Source organism: Diabrotica undecimpunctata, chromosome 4 (genome assembly GCF_040954645.1).
Source record: "Diabrotica undecimpunctata isolate CICGRU chromosome 4, icDiaUnde3, whole genome shotgun sequence".
NCBI lineage: Eukaryota > Metazoa > Arthropoda > Insecta > Coleoptera > Chrysomelidae > Diabrotica > Diabrotica undecimpunctata.
Window position 1 is genome coordinate 19,148,173 of NC_092806.1, and position 13,762 is coordinate 19,161,934.

The 13,762-nt window shown below is 33.7% G+C and overlaps 1 protein-coding gene across 3 annotated transcripts in view; it reads left to right on the forward strand.

Annotated features, from left to right (window-relative positions):
* LOC140439267 (calcyphosin-like protein) overlaps positions 1-13,762 on the forward strand; it is a 60,242-nt gene that overhangs the window by 7,631 nt on the left and 38,849 nt on the right. The window contains exon 1 of one of the 3 annotated variants that reach the window (XM_072529077.1): positions 12,048-12,186. The exons of the other annotated variants lie outside the window; for them this stretch is intronic. Coding sequence (XP_072385178.1) covers positions 12,176-12,186 — 11 coding nt within the window. The 5' untranslated portion in view covers positions 12,048-12,175. Of the gene's footprint in view, positions 1-12,047; positions 12,187-13,762 lie in introns of those variants that run through there. 3 annotated transcript variants of the gene reach the window in all.

Genomic DNA, 13,762 nt, shown 5'->3' on the forward strand with positions numbered 1-13,762 from the left:
TTCTAGAACACTTACATAAATGTCTGAGGTTTGTCTCACAAGATACAATAGTCAATTTTGAACTTATCATTTACCAATAAAAAGTTTTCATTTCTAGACGTGATGATAGGGTCCTCTATTTTTCCAATGATTCCAGTACTTCTTCTAACGTTTTTGGTAAAACTGGGTGTAATTTTCTTCTTACAATATAAATACTTCGTTTCACTGATTTCAAATTCGTAATAGTTAAATTGGTATTTTCTTCTTCACTTATAACGCGATGTAAAATTTTCCTGGGTTGAGTACTTATATCTTCTGCACTGTTGCTTACAAACTGTTGTTAAATGCAGTTGGCCTCCAGACTTTCATGAGAATATTTTAAGTTTTGTATGGAAATTACTACATCATCCCCAATTGTGTAGACGGCAGCGTTACAACCTTTGGTACGACATCTCCAGCGTGATTCCCCTCTTTTTAACTTTTCGGCAAAATTGAATTTATAGTTATTCACGAATAAAAGAGGAGCACCTCTTTTCGTTGCCCTTTTTTTCACCACCATACGTTTGTCGAAATTCTCCATAACGTTTCAAGAATAAATGATTTTCATAACACAATTCATGACTATAGCAATATAAACACTTTGAGAATATTTTCACAAATGAATAAACTGGAAGATTCGTACATATTTATATATTTAATATTAATTGCTTCTTCGAAAAGCATTACGAAAATTTACCTGACCCTTTGGACGAACTTGTATACCTCAATTTTAGGGGCTTGGACGAAAATGTATACCTTCTTTTCACATGACGCTCATTATTTTGGACGAAAGTTTAATCGCCGAAAAGTAAATATGACGAATTCCACAGAAAATATCCATTTTTTTAATACCAAAAACATTGATTTTGAAATTTGAGAGCACATTCTTGGGAACAAATTTTTTTAATCTTTAGGACTCAAAACCGAAGAGAAAAAGAGTGCCGGCACCCGGAACAAGGGTAATCGTGCCTTTTTTGCAAGATTTAATAGTGATTTTGGGGTGTAAAAATGTAGCCGACTTAAAATCACTGTAGAGTCTGCTGAAAAGCACCTACAAACCTTCTTTAAAAACAAAAATGAAGGCCTTTTTTATACTTTCAAAGTAATGCTTTTGTTTTCCTCTTCATTCGTAACCTACAGGGTGAGTTTTAAGTATAAAACGCGTCAATTATCTCGGAAACGGCTTGCACGATTTTTACAGATTTTTATGTGCAAGAAAGAGACTTGTGAATAAAACTGAAAAAAAAAAAAATAGTGCCATCATCCGAAACCAGGGTAATTATGTCTTTTTGGCTAAGTTTCAAAATTTGAATGAGCGAAATGTGATTTTGGAATGTAAAAAGGTGGCGACTTAAAATCACTGTAGAATCTATTCAAAAGCATCTACAAATCTTTTTAGAAAACAAAAATAAAGTCCTTTTTCATAATTTTAAAATAATGCTTTTGTTTTTCTTTTCATTTGCAATCTATAAAGGTGAGTTTTAAGTATGGAACGCCTCAATTATCTCGGAAACGACTGCAACATTTCAAAAATTGAATGCGCGAAATAATAGTGATTTTGGAGTGTAAAATGTCGCGACTTAAAATCACTGTAGAATCTATTCCAAAGCATCTAAAAAACTTTTTAAGAAACAAAAATGAAGGTCTTTTTTATTACTTTTAAAATAAGGCTTTTGCTTTTCTCGTTATTCTCAATCTACAGGGCGAGTTTTAAGTATAAACGCCTTAATTATGTCGGAAACTGCTTGCACGATTATTATAGATTTTGGTGCATTCGGGTCTTGTAATGCGGCCGATATTATGGTGGTATTTATATTGTTGTCATATCTTCAGTTTTTCTGGAAACATAGTGAAATTTATGATTTTAAATACATCATCCTGAATATTTTATATCCTTTAGAGTCCTTACGAAATACTGATTATTTTTCCTATACTTAAATGCCAAAATTTAAGAAGTATTTCGATATTTACATTATCTTCGTACAAATTTAAATAATACATTTAGATGGCTATAACTATTATAATAACAGCTTTGACGTTTCAATACGTTCGTTAATTCTCCTACAAGAATAACTAAAACAACATCTACCATAATTGATTATATTGTCTCAGATTTCTCATCCTTTAATGTACGCTCTACAATTATTAATACAGGACTATCTGATCATGAAGCAGTATATATATCAAGTTTAATTCTCTCAACAAACCATCCTCAAAAAGCCAACGTTTAGGTAGGATTATTTCCGCTCAGAACTTTAGTAAATTCCAAGTGCTTGATTTCTGGGTGGCGATTTCCCTCTGTGGACGTGGACTATAATTTCAGTAATTTTTTAGCTAGTCTGTATTTTCCATCAGGCATTTCCTTTAATTACAATTAAGTCAAAACATCACAAACCCTGTACTACCAAAGGTATCCGCATATCAGCCAAGAATATGCGTTCACTACTGTACATCGACAAATTTACCACCAACGTCTTTGTCATTAAATATATCACCAAGCACAGAGGAACCTATGTAAAACTTATCAAAACAGCTAAAAACATGTACTATGTGAATCGTCTAGGAAGCTCTAAAAATGTTGCAAGTGAAACTTGGTCTATAATAAACGATCTTCGAAATAAAACTAACACAGCTCAAACATTTGCTCTTCCAAACCCTGAAAATCTAAATGAATAATTCGGTTATGTGAGTAAAAATATAACATCAACTATTTTGCCACAACAAGATCCTATTTCCTATCTCCCCAAATCAAAAAATGTCTCGAATTCATTCTTTATAAGACCAGTTGATAAAGCTGAGCTGATCCAAATAATCAATAGTATCATAAGCAAATTATCATCTAGTGCTAATAGACTCCATAAAAATTTCCTTAAATCTCCCAAAAAATGTGTTGGAAGTCCTGGTCTCACTAATTAATGATTCCTTTAAAAAGGTATATTTCCAGAGTGCCTAAAGACAGCCATTATTATTCCTCTTCAAAAGGGTGGTGAAAAATCGAATGTCTGCAATTATAGACCTATTGCCTTACTACCGGTCCTATCCAGAATTATTGAGAGACTTATAAAACCCCGACTTATGTCCTTTCTCGTTGAAAACAACATTTTATCACGAAGTCAGTTCGGCTTTTTATCTAATAAAGGTACCAGTGATGTTATGTTTTCTGTACTACATGAGATCTATCAAGCACTAAACAATAATCTTTATACTGCCACTGTTTTCTGTGACTATGCCAAAGCTTTTAATTGGGTAAATCACAACATTTTGATAAAAGAACTAAATTTCTACGGAATTCGAGGTATTTCCTTGAATTGGTTCCAAGCTTACTTGGGGAATAGGAAGCAACTAGTTGCTCTCCTAATCTTTATCACTAACTTATAAATCGATGGAAAAATTGTTCTTTTTGCTGATATACCAGTATCACCTGGAGGAACTCTAATATTGCAACTCTTCATGCAACTATAACTTCTAATCTACTAAAAAAAAAACTGGTACGACTATAATTGTATTCCTGGCGGATTATGCAATTGTGTCAATATCATCAGCAAAAGTCAACAATACTGTCAATTTCTGGGTAACAATGCCAAATTTTCAATTCTGACCTTTTCTAACTAATTAATAACAGGGAAAGATGATTTATTGTTAAATCATGTGCAAAAGCTAGATATTGATGTCTCCTTTAAAAGTTGTTTCTAAAACAACTTACTTCAGTTCTAAAAATGGTGGTCACTTTCTTTTAATTATTAGATAAAAAAAAATCAATTGGCTTTCTTTTACATCAAATTCGTCTGAGCAAAACGCCTTGTATGCGATTTTATTTTTCGTCATGTCTAACGTCATCTTTACTAATTGTAACATCCTTCTTAGTATTTCTCGTTCTTGTATAACTTAGATTTGATTATATGATTTGATATAATAATTTCATTATCTAATATAAATAATACTTATTATCGTTTACGTGCCTGTTAAAACCACTACATTTGATTTTGATAAAAGACGATAATATAACCGATTGTCCAACCCAATTTACGTTCATTCTGTGAATATACAGAGTGTAAAGACATTTTTAGACCCAATGTTAAATATCTGTTATAAAAAATCTATTTTATTTTTGAAGTTATACTTCTATACGCGCGCTCCACGTTGGAAATTTGTATGGGAGTGAATCTGTGAAATCATTACATATGTAAGATAATGAGTAAGAGAGAGACAGAAGATATATTTTCTCTCTCTTCCTCTCTCGAATATAAAAATGTTCCTTTTGTATATATAATTTAATATTATATATATTATATAAAGATATATATTCATATAATATTATATATATAATAAAATATTTATTAATATTATTATTTATGTGATATGTTTTGTATTATTTATTAAATGTTCATAATTATATTAGTCTTTTGTATTTCAAAATAATAATCTCAATATATTGCTGTATGATCCAGAACTGTCAATTTTGAAATACGTTTGCGTCATGTCCTCGGTAGTATAGTACACGTTGTAGTATACAGTCTATTTAATACATTGTAAACTCGAAATTTGGTTTTATTGTTCTTCCCGGCCGTTACAGGTAGAGACTAGAAAAGTACACATTTTTCGCTTATGCAGTTCTCCGGTTTCTAAAGCAAGCCCATAGACTCAACTCTTTACAGGACCTGAGACCTAGAAGTCCTTAATCCCCTTTTTCCCAAAATTCGCCTCCGTAAGCCGCGGGGGCGAAACCAGTCAGCTCAGACTAGTGGGACCAGTAAGCCTTACCCCGCTCGCAGGGATAAGTATCCCCTAAGAATTGTAGACGCATCCAAGGATTTTGAGACAGGCGTCTTTTACAAGGATGACAGCAGCATTTATTAGAATGGTGACAGTAGGGTTCCCGCGAATATTATAATCGGTTCTCCAATTATTTACAGTGGATCCCCCCCAATTATTACAGCTTCTAATATTTCTTTTTATATTTGTCGCCATGCATTTTCAAAATGTATGAGAATAAAAATTATTGAATATCGATACAATTACGACGAGTTACACAAATTCAATCAACTAAGGCTCTAAATACCCTTTTCATTTTCTTGAAATAATATTTGTTTACGTACTAATATTACATTAAACTAGCGATGTTCATATTCCTCCAAGGACGGTATAATATTATCTTTGTTATTTTCTAATCACAGCTGTTATGTCACAGGGTAGTGATATTTAGCCCACCTCTAATGCAGTTCAGCTTTCTTTGAAAATAAATTTGGTATCTTAGTGAGCTGGCGGGAATGATACGAAGCGTTATCGAGCACTATTACACTTTTGGCTCCAAGTTTTTAATCAGAGTTTTTAAACCAATCTTCAAAAATATCAGCGTTCCTACTCTTGTGTTAGTCAAAGTTACTATTCTCTATTTTCTTCTCACATAATTTTAAAACAATCGGAACCCATCTCTCAATTCTCCGCAATACACAATAATTAGCCTCGATCCTTTTGATAGGCACGTGTTTGAACCATCTGTCTATTTTGTATACAGTTAAAAACGGAATTTCTGGTAAATCAGAAGCTGCTTGTAACAGCTTTTCATCGAAGCTGAATTTCTTATACAGATTTTTGTACACAAATTACAGCAAATAACACTACATTCTACTAACGAGCTGCTACATCACTATTCAAAATAATTAAATTTTGGCAAATAACACTCTACACTCTACTAACGAACAGCTTCCCAACTACAACGCTTCACACAGGCATCCGGTCGGTTGTAAAAGATAAGGAATCAAACGCGGCCACATTTAAAGCATTTTACAATTATGTTACTACTGCTATATTTACAAACCAAATTAAATATTTTATTAATGGAAAATGTAGCAACCAGCTTCAAGGTTAGTAGTCCACCTTGCAGCGTTTCTGATGCTAATTGTGTAAAAAGAATTGTAAAAAACCTATACAAAAAATAGATTTTTAACTTAACATAAATTCATGAGGTTCTTAAGTGGAAAATTGTTGACAGTTGTTTTAAATTTCCTTTTTTATATACATATATTGTTATAGGACTAAAACTTTTTTTGTAGTTTAATTAACACGTCTTTTATTTCATCGTTTTTGGATATTACATCTGTTTTTTCTTCTTCTAGTATCTCGTATTAAATTTCCATACTTTTCTATAAATATTTATTTTTTAATACACTCTTTTTACACTATTCATCAAACCATCTCTTCACTTTGTAACTTGTTTCTCTTTTTAATCACCGCTAAATAGACAGTTATAATGATCATGTATTATTCGTAATAAAAGCCGACAGTAATCTTCCAATCCAATTGAATTTGGGTCTTTTAACCGGAAAACAGGGGTTACTTGACCTCTTAGCTAGTCGTTAAATCTTTTATATTGTTTGGACACAATTTTCTTTCTTGACGTTATCAGTCACTCTTTTTAAATTAATTCTTCATTTGGGCTGCGTGTTTGTTCGATATCTTGAATTTTATATTTCCTTTCCAATGCCGCGCTTTTAGGGAGTAAAAAAATAAAATATTAAGGCACATTTTAGCTCTTATATACTTAAACCTAGAGATACTAAAAAATTAAAGAAATTGCTTTTTAAGAGGCTGTTTAAAATGTAGTAGGATTTGGTTACTCGGAATTAACCCTAGAATACTAACCTTATTGTTACCTTTATTTACACTAACCATCGTAAAATTTACTACGCTGAGAAAAAAAATGTAATCACTGAAAAAAGTATTTTTTTTTTATTTTATTTACCCGCATCAACCACTGGGGTTATTAGCGGTAGGTTTATGATACAAATAGAGAAAATAAGGTACATTTTAAAAGTCATGACTTACAACAATATGGTACAATGTACATGTATGTACATGTAACAAAAATTAAATCATAATTTATTACAGAGTTTACAGTAATTTAAAAAAGACAAAACTTTATTGAATTTTGTAACCAGTGCTTCGTTCAGGCTGTTGAGTATCTTGAATATCGCCTTGGCTGAGGTGTACTCTGGACATTCTATTATTATATGGTTGACTGTAAAAGGTGTTTGGCATTTTTGGCACATTGGTAGTGGTTCTTTGGAGATAATGTAGCCGTGCGTCGTGTATGCCCAAGCTGGAGTCTGCTTATAATTACCCGGTCTTTTAGTTTTGGTGGTATAGGAAGATTTTTTGAAGATACGTCTGGTTTGATAATTTTAAGATTTGTGTTTGTTTAATCTTATATTTCTTGCCAGATTTTATTTACTTCTTCTTATGGTGCCCTATCCACTTAGTGGATGTTGGCTACAATTCTGGCATACTCCTCTCGGTCTTGTGTGGCTCTAAAGAGTGCATAGGCATCGAGGTTTGTCCAATCCCTTATGTTTTTAAGCCATGAGTATTTCTTTCTTCTGATGCCCCGTTTTCCTTCTATCTTTCCTTCCATAATAATCTTTAAGAACTGGTTTTTGGAATTTCAAAATATATGAACCGGATAAGTAGTTTTTCTTCTTTTTATTATTGGCAGCAATTCTCGTTCTCTGTCCATTCGATTTAATACTTCGACATTTGTTGTGTGATCTGTCCAGGGAATTTTAAGTAGTCTTCTAAATACCCATATTTCAAAGGCCTCTAATCTGTTCATCACATTGGCCTTTATGGTCCAGGTTTCTACACCATATAGCAGTTTGGAGTAAATATAACATTTTACAAAGCGATATCGAAGCGTTAAGTTAAGGCTGCTGTTGCTTAGCAAAGTTCTCATATTAGTAAATGCTGTTCTGGCTTGCTCAATCCTGCTACGTATCTCTATGTCTGGATCTAGATCTTCAATTATCCAACTACCGAGATATCTGAACTTGGGGACCTTTTGGATGTTCTTATTGTTTACTCTTATATTTAATTGCATATTTCATGTTCTGCTAACCACCATTACCTTCGTCTGATCTCAGCATTTCTGAAGTAGGACAGTTAAGCTATAAAGTGCTTCTCATGTGCCAAATCCTTGTCTGAAACCGAACTGTGTGGGGCTAATGTCTCTTTCACATCTGTTGCATATTCTTGTGTGAATTATCTTTAAGAAGAGTTTTAGGACTTGGCTCAATAAGCTGATCATTCGGAATTGGTCGCAACTATTAGCGTTTGGCTTTTTTAGGATTGGTATAAAAGTTGATTGAAGCCAACCCTGTGGTATTTGACCGGACTCATTAATGTCATTAAAAACATCTACCAAGGCGTCTATATTGTCTTCACTCAACATTGGTAGAACCTCTATGTATATGTCGTCTGGGCCTAGTGCTTTTCCCCCTTTGCTCTGTTTGATTGCCCTTACAACTTCTGACTTCAATATTTTGGGGGAGGGTTCACTTTTATATTCATTTTCAGAGTTTCTTCTAGTGTTGACTGAGTATAGTTGCTGTTTGTAGTTTCTCCAAAGTTGAAGTAGATCCTTGGGATCAGTAATTAATTTATTGTCCTTCACAATACTGTTAAAACTGCAAGGTTTTGTATGACCTGTCACTTCTTTAACGAGTTTATGTATGTTAAAGTGGTCATGTTTTTCTTCCAATTCCTCCATTTCTGCACAACTGTCTAGCAGTCACTGTTCTTTAGCTTTACGACACTCTTTTCGTATTTGTCGGTTAATCTGCTGATATTTGATTCGGTCTTTGTTTTGAAATGATCTGCGGTCGTCCATCATTGATAATATTTCGTCAGTCATCCAATTCTTCTTTTTGTACTTTTGGGAAGCAATCAGAGACTTGTTGGTGGTTACGATAGCTTTTTTAATACAATTCCATTTGTCTTCTAAACTGAGCGATTGTTTAGATCTTGCCGTGATACCCGCTATTGCCTCATTTAATTTTTCTGTGACTTTTAGTTTAACGTTAGGTTGTTTTAAGCTGTTTATATCAATTTTTTTATGGGTTTTCTTTTAATTTTCTTAAGCTTAATTTTCAATTTTCCTACTACGGGATTGTGATCAGATCCGATATCTGTTCCAGAGTACGATTTTACTCCTTGCAATCAATTTCTGTATCTCTGATTAATCAATAAAAAATCAATTTGATTTCTTACGATGTTGTTATGCGTATATTGTGGAGACTGCCAGGTGTAGAGTCTCCGAGGTGGCAGTTTGTACCAGGTATTCGCAATGACTAATTTTTCTTCTTAACAGAACTGGATTAGCATATCATCTCTCTCGTTTCGATCTCCTAACACAAAGTCGCCCACGACATCTTCAACACGTCCTCTCCCTACCTTCGCATGGAAATCTCCCATGATTATAAGTGTCTGGTTCTTCTTGATAAGTTTTATTAACTTCTTAATCTCTCTGTACAATTATTTTACTTCATTTTTAGGCTTGTCCAAGGTTGGTGCATGGATTTGTATAATGTTAAAGTCAACAGCATCGGCTTGGACTTGTAGTAGTGCTGCCCTATCTGAGTATGCCATGAAGTTCCTTACTGATTTGTTTGAGGCTGTGTTACTAGAAATCCAACTCCGTTATAATGATGGGGCAGGTTATTTCCTGAGTAATATAGTGTCGCTTTTTCTTTAGTACATTTACCACTGTTAGGCCATCTGATTTCGCTAAGTCCTATGATGTCTAGGTCGCATGGTTCCATTTCTTGTATTATGTTGTCTAGTTTACCGGCGGTGTATAGACTTTTAACGTTCCAAGTACCCAGTTTTAGCTTTGAAGTTTTTCCCAAACGTGTAAGTGTGGCACCCCTTGACCACTTAAGGCCTGCCACGGACTAGGGGCCGTTGCTTGCAATGTCTTTTCCATCCTTGTCTTTCTTGGGATATCCTTGGGGACTTTCAATACGGTGGTTTCCCATTGCCTTCCGTATTCTTATGCCGTTGACAACCTTTGTTCATCCGCCTTTTAGAGACAGTTTCTTACCCTAACGACAAAAGAGTGCCCTGTTTCACGTATGCTTATCCGCCCTCTATCCAGAGACCGTTGGCAAGGTGAGTGGAATCGGTTATACTGGCGATCGTTCGGTCAAAATTGACTTTATACTAGCCCTAAAATCTGGGGTCACCATTTCCGCCATTCTCGTCGTACCGAAGGTATTCTTCTCCGCCGTGATTGTCGTTGTGGTCTTCATCCGTAACCCTGGACAAGGGATCCTAAACAGGTATTAGTTCCCCGGGTCAGGGACCACCTGGAATCTGTGGAGGCCAGGGACTGATTCATTTTCCCTGATAGGACTGTCCAAGGTAATCCAAGGAGTTCCTACCCACTCACCCCATTTTATTTATATGAGTCTTGAATAAAGTTTTAGTATCTGATATTGGTATACCTGTTGTATTTGGAATGTTCACATTATTTATTGCTTCAAACGCTGTTTTGTCTGCTAGCTCATTACCAGTTATTCTGACATGTGATGGGACCTACATAAATGATATGGTTTTACCAGAAAATTGGAGCAGTTGCAACGCGTCTTTAGATTAATGTGTGTAGGATAAACATGTTTAATGGCCTGTAAAGAACTTAATGAATCTGATTATCTTAGTATTTGTTTTTCATTTGTGGTTTTACAATGATTTAGTGCGTCAAGTATTGCTTGGAGCTCTGCGGTATAAATACTGCAGCCGTCAGTTAATCTAGTGGCAGAAATTACGTTTTCTGATACAGTAGCAGCTGCTGCTCTGTTGCAATCTTTGGAGGCATCAGTGAAGAACAATTTGTAAGTGGAATATTTGTTTAAACTTGCATGATACTGAAGCCTGACCGCAGCAGAAATGTGTGAATGCTTATCATGATTAAGTATGGAGAGGTCTACTATTGGTAAAGAAACTGTCCAGGGATGTGTCTGGTATATTTTTATGGGTGCCAAGTTAATTTGATTGATATAATACGGTAGCCTTTTAACTTGTTCGTAAAATGGTACTGTCTTGGTGGTGTAATTTGGGTATTGTTCTAGTGATTCTTCCGATAATAAACTTACGAGAAAGGTATGATTCTTTGGCTTAGAATTTTTGAAGCGTAGCATAGTGAAATATATTGTCTTCTGAGGTATAGTGGCATTTCTCCTGCTAGCACTTGAAGGCTTCTTACTGGAGTAGTTCTAAAGGCTGCAAAGATTAGTCGTAGAGATGTGGTTTGAATAACATCCAGTTTTTTTAGTTGATTTTATTTGCTGTTTCACAGAAAAAAGTATTTTATTATTAACTACACTGTTCGGTCGCGGCAGCACTCGCAATGATGGGCTGTAATTCGACGTTTTTTAGATGGGCAAAATTGACACATGGCACGTTTTGACACAATAGGACATATTCGTTCTTACTGTGGCTCCAGATTTAAAAATGTTTTCAATAAACAACTTTACCGAATGGTTCAAAGTTGGCCAATTTACACGACGCTGTAGCCAAAGTTTCGTCAGTTGTTCCGACAAATTGACCATAAATTTTTTTCTGGTGATGGTTTTTTTCTGTTGTCATTGTTGGTTATAATTATAAATTATCCAAGAGCTTATGCAAGCTATATTTATCATCCCATAGTACAGACAAAGAGGCCATCTTCTTGTTTTACCGGAGATGATCATGTTTCCGCACATTTGGTCAAATGTGTCCGTGGTACTCCGTACTTGGTTGCATACATATCCATTGGTGACCTTTCTAGCAACATCCAAAAAAGGTTACGCATGGTATAATACATATATTTTTACCCAAGGCCAGGATGTTTTGTCTATTTTTTATATCGAATCCTCAGGGTTGAATCTTTCCTCTGACTATATTTAGAATATGGGTCCCATTTGCTTAATGGTGTCAGGCGTCATTCGAGAAATTTTAGTTATTATTATTAAATAGTTATTATTATTATTAAATTTATTATTATTTATATCCATGGCAAAATAAATTATCAAATATATAATTCTAGCACAGAAATATTGTCTAAATATAGCAATAGTTATAAATAAAACATACATTGCCACATTACTCCTTTATACTTTTGTTTAATTAATCCACTCATAAGCTATTTTATTATATTTTGCGACAGTTTTTCGTGTTATCAACCTCACCCTGCGAAAAAGCATTTCCCCTCCGGCCTTGCCATTCCCACATGTGATAAAATTCTCACACGCCAGCATAGCTTTTTGATTAATCTTTCTAGTATCCACTCTACTACCGGGCTCAGAGCATCAGTTTTCCGTGCAAGAAACTCTGTGAATTCGTCAGGATGAGTAGAAGGTAAAATAGTTTATCAAAAATTGTGATAGTAATGGTTTGTGGTGGATAAATTTAAAAAGGGAAAATCGATTTGTGGAGTGTACAGTGCAATGAAAAATTAATGAGGAACTTCTTTTATCGGAAAGTTAGAGGTTTAATTGATTGTAAAATGGTAAATGTTCTCCATTATAGTTAATTATTCTATTCTAAATGTTCAACTTGCAATAAAATTTAATAGTCGCCGTTAAAGCTCTTACCGTGTTGTTTTTTTAATTTTTAATATTAATATGCTTTTCTCTCGTATAATTCAATAAAAAATATATTTAAGAATAAATCATAATCTTAAATTACGTAAATAGATAAGGAAAACATTGATTACATTTGGTTTAGCGCTACCGGTCGATCAGCAATTTGGCCTTGAGGATCTCCAGCTTCCTTAAGGATAGGTCACAGTCAAAATGGGAAAATAAGAGGCGTAGGTATACAAAAGGTTGGGAAGGCAACGTTTATCAAAATACAGCATTTTTCAATTCAATATCAGTTATATCTTAGCTCTGTTTTGCCCAATTAATACGGAAAACAAGAAAATATTACTTTTTGCAAGGAACAAAAAAATTATTAAATTTATGATCGTGTATTTGTGTGTCGATTTTGAAGATACTACTGAGTGTAGTGAAAAGAATTTGTCATTTGCCTAGGTGTAGTGAAATCAACACCATCAATAGCGGAAAATTTAGTAATGGATTACTGGTGTATTGTCTGTATCTACATTATTACACTATTTACAATTTACAATATTAAAAAAAAAAGGGTTAACACGTTCAGTGCCGGCAGTTATGTTAAATGTTTGCCAGGGGCCGAAACATATCAACTTCATATTTGAACACATGGTTTTTTTTTATATCGTCAGGTGACAAATAAAACTCACTAAGTACCATATTGAAAGAACAGAGATATTGGAGTTTTAAAGCATATTCTAATGTAAAAAATCCATTTTTGAATCAATGTTAGAACAGAAGGTAATTATTTTGAGAAACCATTTAAGCTACCTTATCTTATAGAGTTTCTATTAAAATATTGGGTATTTATAAAGTTTTTGAGAAAAATGTAATTAATGAATTTTACCTGCCGTAATATTGTCTAAAAACTCATGCTATGACAGAAGGTCAATGCAATGAAGAAAGGAAGGAATGTAAACTCAATGTTATAACAGAAGATACTTATTTTGAGAAACAGTTTAAGGTATCTTATGTTACAGAGTTTATATTAAAAAATTGTGTATTTTTCAAGTTTTCGGGAAAAATGCAATTAGTGAATTTTACCTGCCAAGATATTGTCTAAAAATTCATGCTATAATAGAAGGTACACTCAATAAAGGAAGGACGGAATGTAAACTCAATGTTATAACAGAATGTAATTATTTTAAGAAACAGTTAAAGCTACCTTATCTTATAAAGATTTTATTAAAAAATTTTGTTTTTTTTGAAGTTTTTGAGAAAAATGTAAATAGTGAACTTTACCTACAAAAATATTGTCTAAAAACTCATGCTGTAACAGAAGGTACACTCAACGAAGGAAGGAAGAAATGTGAACTCAA